We start from the raw sequence: 18,882 nt of genomic DNA, 5'->3' as shown, positions 1-18,882 counted from the left end.
TGAGGAAAGTGCCAAGTAAAAGGCAGCCTGTTCTGACATTCTAAGGCCTCTCCAAAGAGGTCTGGGGTTACTGGCCACAGGGCAGTGCTGGTTCATTGCCACTTGTTATGGCAAAATGAAAAAAACAGGGTGCCGTCAGGCACATCATGCTGGAGAAGGGATTATTTCAGGGAGCCACAGGCTCAGGGTTTGGGGTGTCCCTCCTAAGAGCCTGAAGCTGAAGACTGTTCACCTTCCTTCTCCCAGAGATCAGCAAATGTCTCCGTGCACCATAGTGGCTTGGAAGATTGTTCAGACAAGGAGGGCCTGTGGGCATAGGCTGAAAGGAGCAGACTACAGGAGGGGTGCAAGTCCTGGTTAGCTCAATTGAATACCACGCAAGAAACCATCAAAGCCTATTTAAAAAAAAAAAAACACACAAAAACCAAAAACAACCAAAGCCACCAGGATTTGTCCCTCCACAGCTGCTAGCTGAAGGCAGAGCTGGAATCACACTTCTGACTTATTTTACAGTAGAAAATAGAATCAACTTGCTGACTCACACCAGGCTAGCCCTACTTTCGGCCCCCCCTCCCCCCCATGAGCTTCACCTTAAACTCACTGGCTGAAATGTAGCACCTCTGCCCATCACAGGGTTTGTATTAGTCACCGAGGCATCCCACTGCTTCTGGAAACCCAAGGAGAATCATCAGTTAGTCATGTCTTTTCATTTATGTAGCCCTACTTCTTTTAGTATCTTCATTGGAGCTGTTCAGTAGCTTTCGTCCCTGCCTTCCCTTCCTTTGGCCACAAAAACCCCATTTCACCAATTGTTTCTCCAGAGATGCCCTCTTCCATTTTCCCAGTTACTCCTGGAGTACTGCCTCTGCTCCAGGCTGAACTCCAAGTGCCTGGCCAGACTCAGACCCAACAGTTTAGACTGACCAGGCCCCCATCGCTTCTGGAAATGCCTTGCCTGACACATCCTAGCACCCCACTCACCTGTTCCCCGGGGCACTCATCCCCAGCCCACAGCAGATGCAGACTGCTAGCGCGGTGGAGGGGAGGGATGAGCAGTGGCTCATCTGTGGGAGGCTGAGCTTGCGCAGCAGCCGTGCTTTGCAGGAAACGAGGAGGCCTCACTTTCCATCTTGCTCATTAACTTGTGCATACAACAAACAGACCTTTGCTCTCCATAAAGAAATACCAGCCTGCACAGCCAAAGGTTTCTCTGGCCCAGCAAGGGGAGATTCTTCCCCGGTGCTCTGCCCATCCCACAGGTAACGGCCATCATGGCTGGTCAGGCTTCTCATGCTGCATCAGCAAGCCCGCAGAGGGCTTGTGGGTAGCATCAGTGAAGAGAGATCAAAGATAGGCAAGGCCCAACTTCCCCCCCCCCCCCCTCCCCAAAGTACTGATGGCTCCAAGGGGGTCAAAGCTTGAGCCCTTGACCTTCTTGTCTAACCCCCAGGTAATGCAGCTTGGAGGACCAGACACTGTCCTTGGAAAAAGTGTCCTCAGGGGTCTGTGCCCATTTCCTCTGCTGCATGGGGAGTGATGGGTCAGGGCTGGAAGGATTTGTGTTCAGTGCCCTGCCCCATTCCAGCCTCCTCCTGCAGCTGGGCAGCGCTTTTTTCCCCAGTGCTTCAACTCCCCGTTTCCAACGGGGACAAACGGCACTTCTCCCCCGTTCTGAGCTGCCAGGGGAATAAACACACTAAAGGCAATGAGATGCCAGGCAAGGACCTAGGGTAAGTGGCAGCAGAGTAGTGTGACTAAGCCTTCCTCCCCATCTTCAAGAAGTGCTGTGAAGACAGATGAGGTAATGCAGTGCCTCTCAGTATTACCATAAATATTAAAAAAGCTTTACATAAGGAGCTTGTGTTCGTTCAGCTGCCGTGGGCAGCTCCCCAAGGAGGATTTTAGCTCCCTTACGGTCTATTTTGGCTCCCCACTCCTGACGCAATGCACAGCAAATGTGACAAAACACCATGCAAGCACAGCAATAGCGTGAGTCACTCATCATAGACACTTTTAAACAGCCAGAGTGCACCAGGACCAGGCGGCGCAGGGAGATGGCTGCATGTGCCATCCCTCCCCCAAGCCAAGCCTTGGAGACAGCAGCACCAAGTTACAGTAAACGCTGCTGACCCACTTCACTCTGATGAGATATTTATGAATCCTTTTCCCAATCTGTTGTTTGCTACCCCCCACATCCCTCCCCCCAGCCCTGGATTAAACATTTCCCTCTCAAAACAACCCTTTGAGTCTTGATGTGGAGAGCGTCAGATGCTGAAAGTATTTTCACAGGCAGCAGCAGCAGCTTCAGATCGCTGCCACAGCGGGAGATTTGCCAGCAAAGCCTCTACGGCTGCGTCAGTCCTGCGGCTGCACCCAGACCCAGCGTTCTCCTCACCTGTCCTGCTGGTCCTGGCAATGACCAGAACTGCAACCATCACTCACACAGCCCCAGAGCATGGCCAGCCTTGCAAGACCCTACTCCTTGCTCCCTGTGCCACCGAGACACAGCAAATGTCTCTCCCAGCCTGGGTGATGCATCAGCATTCAAAGGTCAGGCTATACCTGGCACCATGGTGAGGTGTGGGAACAGGACAGGGTCCTGCTGCCCAGCAAAACTGGCTTTGCTTCACATCTGCAAAGGGAATGGCTGGGGGGTGCAGAGCCTGGGTACACCAGTGGGCCACCAGCTGCACAGAGAGGAGGCAAAATGCCAGCTTCCAACACAGGTGCCAGTGTCTTCTCCAAAGGCTGCCCTGCCACAGCCCAACCACACTCCCCATGCAGGTGACACAGCATTTTGGAGCCCCACAGCCAGTCTCAATTCATTCCCCACCAGCACAAGCTCAGAAAAAGGCTAAACAGTCCTTTTCTACACCATGACCTCTGCAGATAAGGTCCGAGCTAAGCGTCATGCCTGTGAGCCATGCTTGTCCTGACCCCAAAGATCTCACTGGGATGGGCACCACAGACATTTTATTTTGTGAGGTGGAGGTGACAATGCAGGGACACACATCCCATATCCCTGCTAGAGGTTTTGCTTTTGTCCTTTTGGGTTTTTAAGCCCAAAACACAGCTCTAACTTACACTGTTCAGGCACTCTGCCTGTACACAGCCATGTACATAGAAAAACACATTGACATCTCTGTTCTGTTATCTTCTCTTGCCCTATGTGAAAATAAAGCAATAAGAACCATGAGAAATGGTAAAACTGACTGACTCTGCCCTTAAACCTGCAGCATCAAGGGAAGGACAACTTGCTGCAGCCTCACCCTGCCCTTCAGCAGCCCCACGGTGAGCTCCCTTTGCACATTTCCTGCTGCACCACCCACAAAAGCTCCTTCCAGGGCACCTCACAGACCCAGAACCAGCCATTTCTCTGCAGCCACACAGCTTGAAAAGCACTTGGAGTTCACTTCAGCTTCCTGCCCACAACTCCGTTAACACTATACAGGCTGCTGCCAAAAAACCCCAACCGAGCCCACTCCTTCCCTCCTCCACCAGTGCTTGCCATGGACGGTCCCAAAGGGGCAACTCACCACCCCAGCACCACGCTGGCACAGACACACGACCGGCACAAAGCCCCTTCTCACGCCTCAGCTCAGGGCTGCCCCAACACACAGCAGAAATCAGGAAAGCATTACCAGAACAGCCTTGGGAAATACAAGACTGGCACCACTGGAGAGTGTGAGACACAATCACGTGCTCTGACTGATGCCCCTATGTGTGGGCACCGAGTTACAGCTGGCATGGTCCTGACCCACTGTTCATAGGAGAATTCACACCTGGCAAGGCTCAGCCACCTGACCGGTCACCTGCTCAAGTGCCACCAGCACTGGTGATGCAGCGGGACCAGCTGCACTCTCAGCTGCAGTTCACAGCAAAACCATTTCTAGAACTAGAGATAATCTGAAAATACTTCAGGGAGATTAGGTTGACAATGTCCTTCTGCTTCAAAACCTGGCTTCTCAGGGTCGTAACATGCTGCACAGGCCCCCGAAGGGGGACTATCATAACTAGAACAATTTCAGAGCCCCTCACTTTGCTGTGCTGTCCCAACTTTACTCCTGGCTTTGAGCCCCCCCTCAGACACAAAATCAAACAGTGTTTTCCCACTTTATAGCTCCATTTTTTTGTGGTGGAACAAGATGGTAGCTTTTACCCTTCAAAAAACCCATGAGATGTTAGATCTTAAGCCTCTCCCTGACAGGATGGAGCATCACTTACCCGAAGACAGAAATTTAGGGGAACAAGGGAAAGGATCTTCTCTGGATGACTGTTTTTTTTTCCCCTATGGCAGCTGTTTGACAGGACACTGGGTCAAAGCACTGAGGTAGTTTCAACGGGGAGCGATTCAGGCGATGCAGTGGAAGATGCGCAGCCAGCAGCATGAACCACAGAACCTCTGGGTGTATCCCGCATCCCAGGCTGCTGTGCCACCCCTGCATCCTACCCTGGGCACCTCCCCACATCTTGGCTTTTGCCACACTCAATATTTCACAAACACTCTCATTTTGCTTCTTTATAGTGCTTTTCTAGCTCTCCCAGAGCCAACAATTCAATGCCAGCAACTCTGTGGCACTGGGGATAAGCTACTGCACCGATAGGTGGCAAATCCCTTCCTGAGGATGGGCTGGCACCTCCTGTAAGATCAGAAGGGAGGCCACCAGGGCCCCACAGCCCCAGCAGAAGCTGGCCCAGCAGCCTCCTGTTGCAGCCCTGCTATTGCAAAGGTAATTATCACACTTCCAACCAGAACTTCATAGCTCGGCACCAGTGACACCCTCTCCACCACCTGGAGGTCTGCACCGCCTTTGGCTCTGCTCAGCCATCCTGCCAGAGAGCTGCTTGCTCCAGGAGGGAGGTTACTGCCACCCCCAAAACGCTCAGGTCTCCCCAGGGAATAAATAAATCAGCAATTCCCCACAACATCCACCCTAACACCCCGGCTGGGGCCCTGCAGCACAACTCAATTCTGCTCAGCACCACGATGTCATCTTAGGAATAACATTGTGGCAGGGTCAGCAAATGTTTCATGCTTCCTTTCTGCCTCTTGGAGAAGGGTGAACAACTCCCTTTCCACCACAGAGCCCTGCTCTTTGTACTGAGCCTGCCAGCACTTGGGAAACTGCCTTCGGCAAGAGGACAGATGCTCCCCATTTGGGGTGCTGCACCCCAGGCAGCCAGGAGCCGGTAGCCAGACAGAAAGGAAACCAGCCTTCTGCAACAGAGCTGCTGCGGCCTCTTCCTGACAGTCAGTGGGTCCTGTATCTCTCAAATTTAGTATCCACAAGCAAAGAAGATCAGGGTATCTCTGATACAGTAAAACAGCCCCAACCAGTGCAGTAAGCAGCAGCAAATTTAACAACTCTCTTCAGTTTCTGGGTATCCTAAACCCATCCCATTTGACCAATGCAGGACTGCACCAGGCTCTCACGGCATCACCCCCCCGTTCATGATGCGGCCACCAAGGAGGCAATTCTGCATGTGCAGAGACAAGTCCTGAATCTGCCAGCCCACAGATCTGCAGGCATCAGCCTGAAAACTGTTGCTTTGCAGCTGAAATGTAAGAAGCCACTGCAGGCAGGCAAAGGGCCCATTCAGCCCGAGGCAGTGACCTTCTGTGGAGGCTCCTGGCATGCTCTGGGGTAAAGCCCATCGTTTTCCTGGTGCGACAAAACCAGAGCACTCTCCCTCCCTGCAGAAAACTGGGAAGGATCTAGGGAAGGATGGCCAAAGCTCCTCCAGCACAGAAATGCTTGCTCAGAGAGCTCCATCCCTCCCCTCTGCCCCATCCCCCTGCCCTCGCACATGATCAAGGATGGGGAGAGTGTGGCAGGGCGCTCAGTAGCCCCCGGTCCTGGCAGCCTCCCAGCGGAGGGAATGGATGCAGAGGGATGAATATCTGCATTTAAGGGGATTCTGGATTTTCTTCCCCCATCCTACCACAATATCACAGGGTTAGAGACTGGTGTTGGACACTGTGGCTGAAAACAGAAAGATGGAAAATGCTGAAGGTCAAACCTGTGAAGGTCAGACTTTTGGAGGTCAGTCCCGAGATGGAGCAGGGAGCTCAATCCAGCATAAGTCCATCCTCCCTCTCCCGACAGCATCCTGCCCAAGCCCCACCCAGAAAAACAGGGCTGCGACAGGGAGGGCTTCCTCCCATTGCCCCAATGCCAAAGTTTCAGTGGGCTTACCTCAATTCAACAATAAAAGTCCTTTTTCTCTGCTCCCCGCCCCCCCCCCAGAAGTGACCCTAAACAGGAGCAGGGACCAAATCAACAGGTCTCTGCAAACACACAGGCATGGCCAAACATAGCTGTGCAGAGGCAGGGACATCAGACTGAAAAGCCCAAGACATCCCCCATCCATTTCATGCCTGGAAGCACACACACCTGGATACAGGAGCCCTGGTCTAGTGTCCTCCTCCCTCCTACCCGTTTGGTGCCACCTCCCCACAGCTTAACAGGTGCTATTGCCTCTGTCCTCCCTCCATTTCAGGCTTTTTTGGGCAGATTTCCCTTTGTGAGCTCCTTTCCAACACCAGCCAGGGGGCCATAGCAAAGGATACCCCTTTTGATCTCCAAGCACCTCTGCCCAACAGAGCAACCCCCAGCTCCTTCCTTGGGAAAGGGGAAGGCTAACGGCCAGGGCTGCTGGCTGTGCCCAGCCACGCTTTGCCTCCAGACTGACAGCAACAAAGCGGAGACGTTAAACCCATCCAGGCAGAGCGAGAGGCAAACAAATACCACCGCCCATGGAGATGGGAGAGGAAAAGCAGCTGGAAGCCTGATGGAAACCTTTCGGGGACGTGTATAGGCTTTGCTGCCGAGGCTGGGAGGTTTCAGCCGGGGATGCTGCCTTGCCTCCCCTCCTCCCTCCCAGCAGCCCTGTTTCCGGCACATGGCCGACTCCGCTTTTCCACGCTCAGAGCCCTCCTGCAGCACCAAACCCCCGTCTCCATCCCAGGCCAGCTGCCATCCCCCTGGCTGAACCCCTTGGCAGCCAGCGGTGGCCAGCCCGGTCCCCTGGCTGAACCCCTTGGCAGCCAGCGGTGGCCAGCCCAGCTCGGACCGACCGGGCAAGCACGGCACATCCCATCCCGCCGAGGCAGCAGAGCAGACAGCAGGTACGCGGAGGCAGCGGCGGAAACGCCTTCCCTGGCTGCCTGACCTTCAGGGAGCAGGAGCGGGGAGCTGGGGTGGGAAGGGAGCTGCTTGGGGCCAGCCATCCCTGCTCCGCTCGTTATTTCAGGTGGGAAAGCAGCACTGTCGGGTGTTTACGGGGAGGCTGTGTGGGAATGCTCTCCCAAGCCAGCCGGCTTGGCATCCCCGGCCTCCCCCCGAGCAGCTGCAAGGAGGCAGGCACTCACCTTGGCCAGGTGGATCTGCGCCTCTGTTTTGCTATGTCACCCCAAGCAGGGACGCTGAGCTGGCCGTGACAGCTAGGGACCCCTGGCAGCTCTGTCCCCTCACCCACCGGGTGCCAGCGTGCGCGGCGGAGGCAGCAGCCCTTACCTCCTGTCCTCCGGCCGCCTGCACCGGTCACACCTTGGGAGCTGGCTCTTGCGCAGAGAGGAGGGAGGGAGGCAGAGCAAGGAGGGTGGGGGGAAACTTGGGAGTTTCCCACAATGCACCTCTGCAGACTGCATGAAGATGGAGAGCAGGGAAGGAGGGGGGAGGCAGCGCTCCAATCCGGAGGGAAGGGCTGGGACTTTGGGGGGGGTGGGGGGGTGGAGGTGGGAAAGGGGGAGCAGGATGCTGAGGGGGGCTGGCGGGCGGTTAAGGCAGGCCAGCTGCATCTCACAGCCCCTGCTATTTGGCTTGCTGGCTCAGCAGTTCAGGACTGTGCCTGCAACACTGACCCCCCTCCCGCTTCGCTCACCCCTCCAAAGCCCACCTGGGTTTGCAGCAATTGCAGTGAATATAGCCACAAAGGAGTGGGGGAACACACCGGGGAAAATGTGGGGAGAGCCCAATAAATTGGGATGCTTGTGTGTAGACAAGAGGAAAAAAGGTGTACGGGGCTCCCCTCGCCAGGATAAGGGGTTTCCAAGTGTGACAGTCTCCCAGCAGTGAGTTAAGGAGTGGCAGTGTGCCTTGCCAAGGAAAAGCTCTGCATGATGGATGGAGGAAGCTAGAACACTGTGCCTTGGGGTAGTTTTGTGCCAGTTCTGCTTCCCTTCTCCCCAAACCCTCCCTTGCCCCAGCAGGCTGGGGTCCGGCTCCCCTTACAGATCTGGTGCCAGGTCTGTGAAGGACGGCAGGCAGCCCAAGGCCAGGTTGGAGCTGGGCACACAGCCCGGTCCCGCTGCGGAGCCCTGTCAGACACCCAGCCAGGCTGTGCCAGACACAGCCTCCTCCTCCTTCTCAGCCGCACCGGCACTTCGCAATGTGTTGGTCAAAAGCCAGCACCCCCCCTGCCACCACTTCCCCTCTGCCAGCCGGCCATGGGTCCCAAATTCACATCACTGGGGTCAAACCCTGCTCATACCCCAGACTGCAACCAGATCCTGAGACTGGCTAGAACTCTTTTAGCCCTTATTTCCTAAGTAAATCAGGTTATGTGATGCGTGCCCATCTTCCTCCATACAGTTATTTGGGACCCACTGACCAGCTTCATGCTACTTGGTAGAAAGTGTGGACATCTTAAGGACATTATACCCAGAATCCCAGGAAGAAACAACTTTGTCAGCTCAGCCACTTGCAGAACAACCCACTTTAATTCTGCAGCTGCTGTGTTTTCCTCTCTCCCATAAACAGCAGCCAAGCAACAGCTCAGCCACAAACATACTCAGTGCGGAAGGGCAGAAACTCCAAGGAAAATCGGTATTTTCTTTACTGACCCTCTCTGGTTCTGCCAGACTGCCCACAAGAGCCAAGGCAGTGTGCATCTCTGCTTACAAATACTCAGGCTGATTAAATCCCACCATAAAGAAAAACTGTTTTTGAAGGAAAGTGCAGAAAACACAGGGGCTGGATGTGAGAAACCCAGACCTCCCAGAAAAGGCTGTGCTTGGAGGGGCTGGTTTCAGATGCAGCTACCAGCATTCCCTCAGAGCAGGGATGAGCAAGGTTATCTGGATGTAGTCCTTGGCTTCAGGATCCTGCTTGGCTGAGGCAGGCTGGCACAGACAGCATCAGCTGTGGCCGATGCTGCTGTCCCCTCTGCTGCCTGTCTGGTTCCACACCCAGCAGTGCCAGCCCCCCTGCCGCCCCTCCCAGCTGTTTTAGGGACTTGTGCCAGGCACAGCCAAGACCATCCAGCAGCTGCAAACAGCTGCTTCGCCTCTCTAATGCCTCCCAAATCTCTTGATCTACTGGCAGCAGCAGGGACAGGCTGAGTTTCTGCAAAGCTCATTAAAACCTGTGATTTAATGCAGGAGAGACACCCAAGCCTCTGCTCCCAGGAGCTGAGCACCGGACTCAAAAACCTTTTTGCTACTTCTACATCAGGCAGAAATAGCCGCGGCCTCTGTGCCTCCCGCAGCATGGGAGGGGGGAGGGAGCCTCCAGCAAGCAGAAATTGCCAGCTCCAGTCCCCAGAGCCTGGATGAGCTGAGGCCAGGGCGTCGTGGCCGTGATTTCCTTATGTTCACACATGCTGTCTCTGCCTTAGGAGATAAACAGACCCATATGATACCTTCATATGCCCTAGACTTTTTGAATTTATGATATTATATGCCTCTGAATTCAAATGGAAAAAAATATTTTTACCAATGTAGAAAAAAGGAAGCAGAGGAAAGGAGCTGTAAAACAAGTAACCTCACTCCCTTGTTGTAGAGGGGGGGAGAAGCCAGGAAAGCAGCAGCAGAGCTAGGCAGCACTCAGAAATCCCCTGGCACCACGCACGGGAAGGGTCTCCTGCAGCAAGTGGGTCACATCCCCCCTAACGCAGCATGGGAGAGTGCCGGCACAGGCACAGCAAACAGCAATTCAGATTAAGACATGGCAAGGTGAAAACAGCTTTTTCAAGGTCAGATGGAGAGGGAAATCTTTAGAAACCATGCCGCAGGTTTTTCCTTCTTGCTCTCAGCTCACAGCGTAGCCCAGGATGAGTTAGCGGAGGGGAGAACAGCCCTGGCTCCTGGGGAGCCCCCCTGCAAGCCCTGCTCTGGTGGGGGCTTGGTGGCAGCAGCATCCCTGGGAAGAAACATGGTGTGCCCTGCACCGTCAGAGAGAAAAGGTTGTTTCCAGACTTTGCGTCCTGCAAGCAAGAGGGACAGGATGACACAGGCTGTGAGCAGGGACCCTGAGCTAGATGGACACAGCTCAGCCCGTGGTGCCACTGAAACAGGCTCACTTTGGAGCCTGTGAAACCCTGAAGGGACATTATCTGGGTTGAACCAAGTCCCTGCTAGCTCTGCCCTGCCCCAGCAAAGCTGCTTCCATTCCCCGGCAGCAGGAGCCACACAGCGCAGACCCCACAAGCCCTGCCACAGCGGTGGCACTGTGGGCAAAAGCTTGGCTGCCAAGGTGTTGTCAGTAAAGTCTGTTTCGCCCCCTCCTAAAACTCTCAGTGTGCCTTAAAACATCCGTTCCCAGCATCCCTCAAAGGCAGCTTTGCTAACCACATGCCCCCCTGAAGCATTTTCCATCGTGCCTGGTGGGAAGGCCAGCCCCACAGAGCTGCAGGTACTCTGCAGCCTCAGCTGCAAACCCCCACCTGCCTCAACCCCAGTTCCCCAGCCCCTGTCTCCTCCACAGGGTGGGTTTACATCCCCCCACCAGCCAAAACACAGGTTCCCTGTTCATAAACTGGAGCGTGAAGAGCAAGTCACAGGACACACACACACACACACATTTCACCCCTGGGCATCCCCAGGGGATCCTTTCTCCTTTCCAAAAGCCCCAGCCACAACCCATCCATGGCTAGAGAGGAAGGAACAGGCTACACAGATGCAAAAACCTGTGGACATCTGGGCAGCAGCCACTTCTCCTTACCTCTGCACTTCCAGGGAAGCAGGGTGAAGGACATTTCTCACAGAGCAGGGGGGCTTGCTTGTTGTTGCAGCAACTGAAGCACTGCCAGGCTTAGCATCCTACACAGAAAGTTCTTGCAGTGAAAATACAAGCCCACTTGCCCCTGAGGGGCTATTAATAGCCTCAGAGCCCTGATCCACCTCACCTGGAGCCTCCCCACCCACTGCCAGGAGTGGTGGGCTTCATTTCCCTGGGCGCTGGCCCTCTGCCCAAGCAGCGCTGCCAGGAGATGTCCTACATGGGCTCCAGCTCAATGCTCATCTCTTCCTTCAATTACATGGGTTTATAATTTCTCAAGAAACATTTTATTGAAAGTAGTCCTTAATGATTTCACTCTGAGCAGTCTCAGCTTCTTTAAGATACAAGTATTTGTATGGGGGACCAGAAGGTCCCACTGATGCAGCTGGGCGATGGGACTTCCCACAGAGCAGGGTTTTCTGCCACCCTCCAGCAAAGCCTGTGTCTGTCCTCTCACCCTCTGTAAAGGCCTTTCTCTGGTTTCTGTGTTGCTGACACAGAAATCCCACCATAAACGTCTGATAAGGGTCCACGCTCCAGCTGTGTTCTAAAGTAACAGGCTCTTTGCTGCTGCACCAAAAGCCCACTGGTACCTTCATATCTCCTGGGCAGAACCTCAGGGCGGCCCCCAGGGTCCCGCTGCAGTTGGCACACAGGCACCCATCCGTATGGGCAGCCCCGGGCCCAAGCCGCCTCCGTAGGGATGACTTTGGCCAGCTGGGAGGCGGCAGAGGTGTAGGAACATCACGGTGTCCTGCTGCTGCTCCTCTCAGCTGCAGTATCACTCCTTGCAGCAAATCCCATCTTTCCTTCCCATCCCATTTTGTCATTATCTTCTCCTAAATCCTTTAATGCTCTCCAGAGCCCTTAATATCTTTGATCCATTTTTTTTTTCTGAGGTACTAGCCCAACCCAAGCATCTCCTATTCCTCTGTCCTGCTGAAAGCCACAGGTCCTTCTTGGCCCATGTCAAATTTTCCCCCTTTCTCCTGCATCCAGGCCACCATTCCCACTGCTCTGTTTGGCCTCTACCAGCAGAGCCCAGGGAGGCTTTTCCCGTGCTTGGACACCGAGTTCCAGCCACTCAGAGCCACCTGTGCCTCACCAGCAAAGGGCTGATGGGGTAGGGTATCGCATCCCACTGGCACCTTCGCAGTTCTGCACTGGTTCAGAAAAATCTTCTCCATCTTCTCCCAGTTTCTAGAGCCACCTTGGTGCTGCTGGTTTCTTACCCAGCTGCTGGGCAGCCTGACTTAATGCTGCAAGAAGGGCACATGCTGGCCCCTTAGCACACGTCAGACTAAAGGCTGGAATAGCACAAGTTCTGGGCATCGAGCTATTTCATTTCCATTGGATCCAAAGCTTGAAGACATTTCTAGAAGTGCCGCTCTCCAACCCACAATGGTGCTTTATTCCTACGGCCTCATGGGCCCCAGGATAGCTGTCACATGGGGACAGCAACTGTTGTTCCCAGCTCCTTTTTCCTCTCCCTTTCATACACATCACCCCGATAATCCTCTTCCTCTGACAGCTCCCAGTTTAATTCTCTGTTTCCTGCAGCTATTTTTAATTTCTCTATCCTACTGTGCTTTTGCAAGCATCTAAATTTAGCTTCACATCGCCTGTGATGGGGTCCCCTTAGAGGTCCCCCTTGCTCCATGGTGAAAGCTGCAGCAGGAGGCAGTTCCTGCAAGGAACTGCAGCTTCCCTCTGGTTTTCTGAATTTACAGGAAACTAATTCCAGGCGGATCTGGTCCCGGATAACTGCAGGATGGTACTGGTCTCCTAAAGACAGGGGACATGGAAATGGGGAGAAGAGTGATACCAGAAATAAGGAGTCCCGAAGAGGGAGGAGGAGAAGCTCAGTGACTTTCCGTACGAAGCCCACCAAAAGGCTTGGGACTCCCAGCAAAGCACGGTGACTCTGGCAGCATTAGAAATTCAGGGGCTCGGTGGCTTTCCAGGCAAACCCCGACCTGCTGTGGGGAGGAGGGTGAGCTGCCAGCACCGGGGAGGCGAGAGGCAGCAGAGGGGCTGCAGCACCCACAGTGCACTTCCCTAAAGCCACCTTTTCCCCCCCCAGAACAGCAGTTTTCCTTGTGGGCTTATTGCTGGGGGTTCTTCGGGTGTGAAGCCGCCCATCCCAGGGGATTTTGCGGAGGACGGCTGGCGAGGTGCCGGGTGGCGGGAAGGAGGAAGGGTGTGCCGGATGCTGGGCTGCCAGCAAAAAGTGAAACCCTGCCCGTGCGCAGGACGGGGATCTCAGGCAGCACCCTGCCATCCTGCCACTCAGGCCGTGGGGACCAAGCTGTCCCTGGCACTGGGGAGACCCTGCCCCAAGGGGCTGCAGGTCCTGCTCCGCTTACTAACCCCCAGGATGCTTTTTTGGGTGGTTTTGGCATCCCCAATGTGCCAAATGCTGCAGCACCCACAGCCCCTGTGACCTTGCTGTGCTGGGGTGACTGTCCCCAGCCCTTCCAGCGCAGGAAGAAATGGAATGCATGGGATGAGCTCGGTGCCCAGCTCTGAAACCTCCACCGTGGTGCAGCCGTGATTTCTAACCGCTGGTATTTTCAGGTGACATCCCATAATGGCAGAGGAAGAGCATGCAGCAGCCCTCCTTTTCTGAGCACTGCAAAGTCTCGCACCTAAAGATGTTCAGGAGTTTCAGACAAAGTTGTCGGAGGTTCAGGTGGAAGAAGGATGGAATATCTCCGAGGGTTCGCTGGCCGTGCCTGGCAGCTGCATGAGGGAAAGCCACAGTGAAGACGCCACGATGGACACAGCGATCAGGGTGTTTGAGGAGGTGAACCAGAGCAGCCTGGCTGAGAAACTCCTGGATGAGAAGGTGAAAGGTAGGGAGCCAGCGTACCTTCTGCTTTCCTTTCTCTCTTTTTCCCTTCAGTTATCCTGAAGACAGGGAGAAGTTGGTAAAAGCAGGTTTTGGCTTCCCCGGGGAAGCGTGGAAACATGAAGCTGTCCCACCGCGATCCTGTTAGTCTGGGGGCTGCAGTGACCTCTCTTGCCATCCTCACGGACTGCTGGACTCCCCCCTGCCTGGTGAAGAGCCTTCAGCTCTTGGCACTGCCTGGCAGGTGGCTGGGCAGATCCTTTCTTCCTGGGATGGAGATTAAGGACATCTCTGCAGAGCTCATGTTTGGTAAAGCTTTGGAGCCAAAGGTGTCCCTGGGAGCCCAGGGATGGTGCCTTCAGCCCCAGCGGCACAAGCAGAGGGGGATGGAGGCTGCAGGTGGCCCCAGGCAATTGCATTTGCTCCCAGGGGAGTAAGGATTGCAGGGGGGTTAAAACAGGGGTTGATGGATCAGGGTGACCGCGGGGGACCCAGGGGAGAAGAAGGGCACTCCCAGAACCAACCAGAGGCCCTCAGTTCTCACAGGCACCATCCTTACGGCCTCTGCCAGACTTAGGAAAGCTCCATGCATGGAAACAAGTGTCCCACTGGCGTGTCAGGAGCACAGTTGTGCTGGGTAGGAGCCCCTTGGGAACCCCTGAGGAGACTGACTCTAGGTCACTGAAACGATGTGTGCTGGGAACTGACTCTGCTTCTCACCGGCACAGAGTACAAGCAGAAATACAAAGAGCACGTGGTCCGGGAGTTCCTCCGCTACAAAGAAGTGAACTCGTGTCTTGGGGAGCACCTGTCCCTCAGCAGCCGCTACACCGCCCTGACCATCGCCAGGAAGCCTCGGAGCAAGTGTGGAGGTCAGCATGAAGCTGTGGGCACCAGCCCTAAGTGTGCCAACACCAGCAACAGAGTGGCCACCGTCACCATCACCACGCAGACGCTGTTTGAACCCGACGAAGACGGGCAAACACCACAGGTCGTGGTGCTGGTGGGGGCCCCAGGGATGGGGAAGACGATGACGGTCAGGAAGGTGATGGTGGAGTGGGTGGAAGGGACCACCTACACGCAGTTTGACTACATCTTCTGCGTAGACTGTAAAGACATTGCCTCAACCCAGGAAGCGAGCATGTCAGACCTGGTTTCAAAGTGCTGCCCTCAGGGGCACATGCCAGCTGGGAAGATCCTGGATGAGCAGGAGAAGATCCTGTTCATTTTTGATGGCTTCGAGGCCCTGGGATTTTCCTTGGCTCAGTGCGAAGGTGAGCTGAGCTCTGACCCCAGGGAAGTGAAGCCGCTGGAAACCACCCTGATGAGCCTGTTCAAGAAGACTCTTCTCCCCAGGTCTTCCTTGCTTATCACCACGAGGCCAACAGCTCTTCAAAGCCTGGGGCAGTGCCTGGAGGGCGAGTATTACGCAGAAATACTGGGATTTTCGGCAGCCATGAGGGAGGAATATTTCCACAGGTATTTTGAGAATGATGATAAAGCTGAGATGGCCTTCAGGTTTGCCAGGGGCAACAGGATCCTCTACGGTTTGTGCGCCATCCCCCTCATGAGCTGGACCATCTGCACCATCCTGAAACAAGAGCTTTGCAAGAAGAAAAACCTGGTTGAGTGCTCTACAGCCACCACGTGGATGAGCCTGGTTTACCTCTCCCGGTTAACGACGTGTGGAGGCAGCGACAACCTGCAGGACTTCCAGCGGTTCCTGCACAACCTTTGCTCCTTGGCTGCTGATGGCATCTGGAAGCACAAGGTCCTCTTTGAGGAGAAGGAAATCCAGGACCGTGGCTTGGACCAGATGAATCTTCTCCCCCTCTTCCTCAATGAGAAGATCTCAAAGAAAGGCACAGACCACGGGAACGTCTACAGCTTCACCCACCTGCACCTCCAGGAGTTTTTTGCAGCCATGTTTTACGTTCTGGAGGACGATGAGGAGACGGTTGGCGACTCCAGGGCTCTTGCAAAGGATGTAAATATGTTATTAGAAAGCTACAGCAAGTCCAGGCAGGATTTGAACTTGACGGTGCGGTTCCTGTTTGGTCTGGTAAGCCAAAAATCAATGGAGTATGCAGACAAAACCATTGGGTGCAGAATTTTGCCACGAGCCAGGGAAGACATGCTGAGGTGGCTTCAGGGGAGGCATGGAGGCACCTCCTGCCCCAGCCAAGCACCGAAGGTTTCTGAGTTGGACACTTTCCACTTTTTGTTCGAGTTGAATGACAAAAGCCTTGCACAAAGTGCATTGGATTGTTTCAGTGACATAGACCTGCAGGACGTCAAGCTGACGGCATATGACCAGACAGCTCTTTCCTTCTGCATCAGGCAGTGGGCTGGGCTGGGCTGTGTCACCCTGCGGGGATGCTCCTTCGGTCAGCAGGACCCCGGGGATGAGCTGCCTGTGTCGGTGCCACGGTGAGTCCTTCCCCTCTGCTCCAGCAGCCCCACATCGCAAAGGTTTCTCCTCCTTCACCCCAAAAGAAGCTTTTAGAGGCATTTCAGCACCTTCCACCCAAACACCAGCTTATGCTTCTCCTGGAGCTTTCATTCCTCAGCTGAGGATTTGGCTTATTCTTGGGGGGAATCATGGGAGCATAAGGATTGGGCAGGCTCCTCCGGCTGCTGCGCATGGTGGGGTTGATGGAGACGGAGCCTCTCGGCTCAACCCCCCAGCCAGAGCAGACCCATCCGTGCCCAGGCATCAGGCTGGCGTCATGCCCCCCTTCTCACCTCCAAAGGGGGGATCCCCACTGCTGGAATGTTAAGTGCACCCCGGGCTTTGCTTGGGAGCAGGTGACTCCAGCAGGAATGCTCACCAGCCTCTGCGTCTCCAAAGCCATTAAGGTCCCTCTCGAGGAGGCCATGGTGGTGAGGTCTACTTGGGAAGCAGGGGGTGTGGAAGCCAGGAGCTCCCGGTGCGAATGAGGGCCACCTGTGCCACCCCACTCTGTCCCCCTGCAGCTCCAGTGCCTCAGGAGCCAGAGGACACCCTCGTGCCCAGGGTGGGCAGCAGGAGCTGCCCGCCTCCATCTACCCGCTCTGCCGAGCGCTGCGGCACCCGGGCACCCACCTGCGGGAGCTCCGGTAAGAGGCAGGCACCGAGCCCAGCCCATGGGCGGCACTGGGCGAGGGCACTGAGCACAGCCTGGGCACCCTGGCTGGCTTGGCGGGGCACGGGGGGCACAGCTGGCACCCCACAGCTGCCACGCGGCATCACCGCCGGCCTCATGGACCATGGGGGGGTGGTCCTGCCGTGCTGATTGGCTGGGAGGTGGGAGGGTGTGGTCCCTTCCTGCTGATTGGCTGGGGAGGTGGGAGGGTGTGGTCCCTCTTTGCTGATTGGCTGGGGAGGTGGGAGTGTGTGGTCCCTTCCTGCTGATTGGTTGGGGAGGTAGGAGGGTGTGGTCCCTTCCTGCTCATTGGCTGTGCTAAGGGTGAGTGTGGTCCCTCCATGCTGATTGGCCAGGTGGCAGGGTGCTGGGGCAGCCAGGGCAGGGGTGATGGGCCCCTGGGTCCCTGCGCTCTCCCTGCAGGCTGCAGTGGTGCGGGCTGTCGGAGAGTTGCTGTGCGGAGCTGGCGGCGCTGCTGGCCCAACACCCCAGCCTGGTCCGACTGGAGCTGGGTGACGGCACGCTGGGCGATGGCGGTGTGCACCTGCTCTGCGAGGGGCTGCGGCAGCCCAGCTGCCGCCTGCGCGTCCTGCAGTGAGTGGCCCCGCCACCCATGGGCATCCCCCTGCACACCATGAGCATCTCCCAGTTGGCCATACTCATGGGGTGGAGTGCTGGGGAGGTACCCTGAAAGAGCCTCTCTGGGGTGGTGCCATCCCTCTGTCCTGCTCTCCCAGGGTTCAAAAGCAGCGGCACCAGGGGACAACCACCGTGATGGGGTGGCAGGGGGGGGCCCTCAGGCTGGTTCTGAGGGTCTTTTCCACGGGTCCCCGGCAGGCTGTGGTACACCCGCCTCACCAGTGCCTGCTGCGAGGACCTTGCCGCTGCGCTGAGCACCAGCCCATGCCTGGTGGAGCTGGATTTGTCCTTCAGCGAGGGGCTGCGTGATGCCGGTGTGAAGCTGCTGTGTGAGGGGCTCCAGCCCCGCACCTGCCAGCTACAGACGCTGCGGTAAGGGGCTGGGGTCCGGCTGGCGCTCCCTCCCTCCCACCCGGAGCAGCTTGCCCACCCACTGGTCAAACCCTGCATCCCTGTTTGCCCTGGTCCTGCAGGCTGGGGAGCTGCCAGCTGACGGGTGCCTGCTGCCAAGCCCTGGCTGCTTGGCTGATGGAGAGCCCCCACCTCACCTGCCTGGACCTGAGCGACAATGAGCTGGGAGCCGACGGCATCCTGCAGCTCTGCCAGCAGCTCCGGCATCCCACCTGCCCGCTGCGGGCCCTGGGGTAAGGTTCCTGGTGCGTCCCCCTTCCATCCCTGGCACCTCCATGCCAGTACCCCATGGTCGGATGCTGTGGGTCAGGGAGGGAGACACCAGCACCCCGACACCCAGGAGAGCGGAGGGTGATTTAACCACTCTGCTCTTTTTCTTCCTCTATCTAAATTAGCCTGAGCACGTCCGGGTTACACGAGGAAGTGCTGCACGAGGTGGCTGCGCTGCGGGCGCTGAAGCCCAACCTGAAGATCCAGGACCTCCTCAAGCAGGATGTGCTGCAGACGGGGGCCATGGCCCGGCTGCCCTTCCACCGCGGGGTGCTGCCGGGCACCGGGGGTGTGGGGGGCAGGAAGGTGCTCCCCCCCTTCAGGAGGGGTCCCTCCAACACCCGGAGCTGTTGCTAGCCCAGCTGACGGTGCTGCCGAAGCTGGGGGGAAGCCTCCCTGGGTCTGAGCCTGGTGGGGGCACAGGGCAGGAGACCCTGCCTGCCACTGCTGGGGGTCACGCAAAGCCATGGGTCCTTCTTGCTCCCATTTTCCCACACGTGGCAGTGGGAATAGTGGTGCGGGTGTTTGCCAATGCCAAATAAAAGCCCCGGAGCTAGTCCCAGGAATCCCCCTACGCTCTCCCCCA

At 56.2% G+C, this 18,882-nt stretch overlaps 2 protein-coding genes across 7 annotated transcripts in view; one reads left to right on the top strand and one right to left on the bottom strand.

The window, feature by feature from the left end:
* The window catches only part of CEND1 (cell cycle exit and neuronal differentiation 1), a 22,812-nt gene extending 15,183 nt beyond the window's left edge, over nt 1–7,629 (bottom strand). Inside the window, exons 1-2 of one of the 5 annotated variants that reach the window (XM_037401824.1) lie at nt 982–1,070; nt 591–667 (exon numbers count right to left, since the gene is read on the bottom strand). The gene's annotated coding sequence lies outside the window, so the exon portion shown is untranslated. The other 4 variants (XM_037401825.1, XM_037401822.1, XM_037401823.1 and 1 more) reach the window with 4 other exon arrangements.
* On the top strand, nt 7,016–18,862 carry LOC119154348 (NACHT, LRR and PYD domains-containing protein 3-like). Of its 2 annotated transcripts, none has more exons than XM_037401765.1 (8): nt 7,016–7,129; nt 13,578–13,855; nt 14,580–16,281; nt 16,828–16,950; nt 17,400–17,570; nt 17,814–17,987; nt 18,089–18,259; nt 18,422–18,862. In XM_037401765.1, the coding sequence occupies exons 2-8, from the start codon at nt 13,747–13,749 to the stop codon at nt 18,651–18,653; spliced, it is 2,682 nt and encodes an 893-aa protein (XP_037257662.1). In that variant the 5' UTR covers nt 7,016–7,129; nt 13,578–13,746; the 3' UTR covers nt 18,654–18,862. The 2 variants fall into 2 exon arrangements, with proteins under 2 accessions (XP_037257662.1, XP_037257663.1); XM_037401766.1 differs by lacking the exon at nt 7,016–7,129 and adding an exon at nt 12,762–12,918.
* Nucleotides 18,863–18,882: the final 20 nt, after the last annotated feature.

The sequence above is a fragment of the Falco rusticolus genome, chromosome 10 (genome assembly GCF_015220075.1).
Source record: "Falco rusticolus isolate bFalRus1 chromosome 10, bFalRus1.pri, whole genome shotgun sequence".
NCBI classification, from domain to species: domain Eukaryota; kingdom Metazoa; phylum Chordata; class Aves; order Falconiformes; family Falconidae; genus Falco; species Falco rusticolus.
This window is presented reverse-complemented; position numbering and strand designations above follow the sequence as displayed.

What these genes read in the sequence shown, in the direction of transcription:
- LOC119154348 (XM_037401765.1), top strand. Translation starts at nt 13,747, where the DNA reads ATGAGGGAAAGCCACAGTGAAGACGCCACGATGGACACAGCGATCAGG. An exon ending in CTGCCTGTGTCGGTGCCACG is followed by an intron (nt 16,282 to 16,827) that starts GTGAGTCCTTCC and finishes GTCCCCCTGCAG; the next exon opens with CTCCAGTGCCTCAGGAGCCA. An exon ending in TGCCAGCTACAGACGCTGCG is followed by an intron (nt 17,988 to 18,088) that starts GTAAGGGGCTGG and finishes CTGGTCCTGCAG; the next exon opens with GCTGGGGAGCTGCCAGCTGA.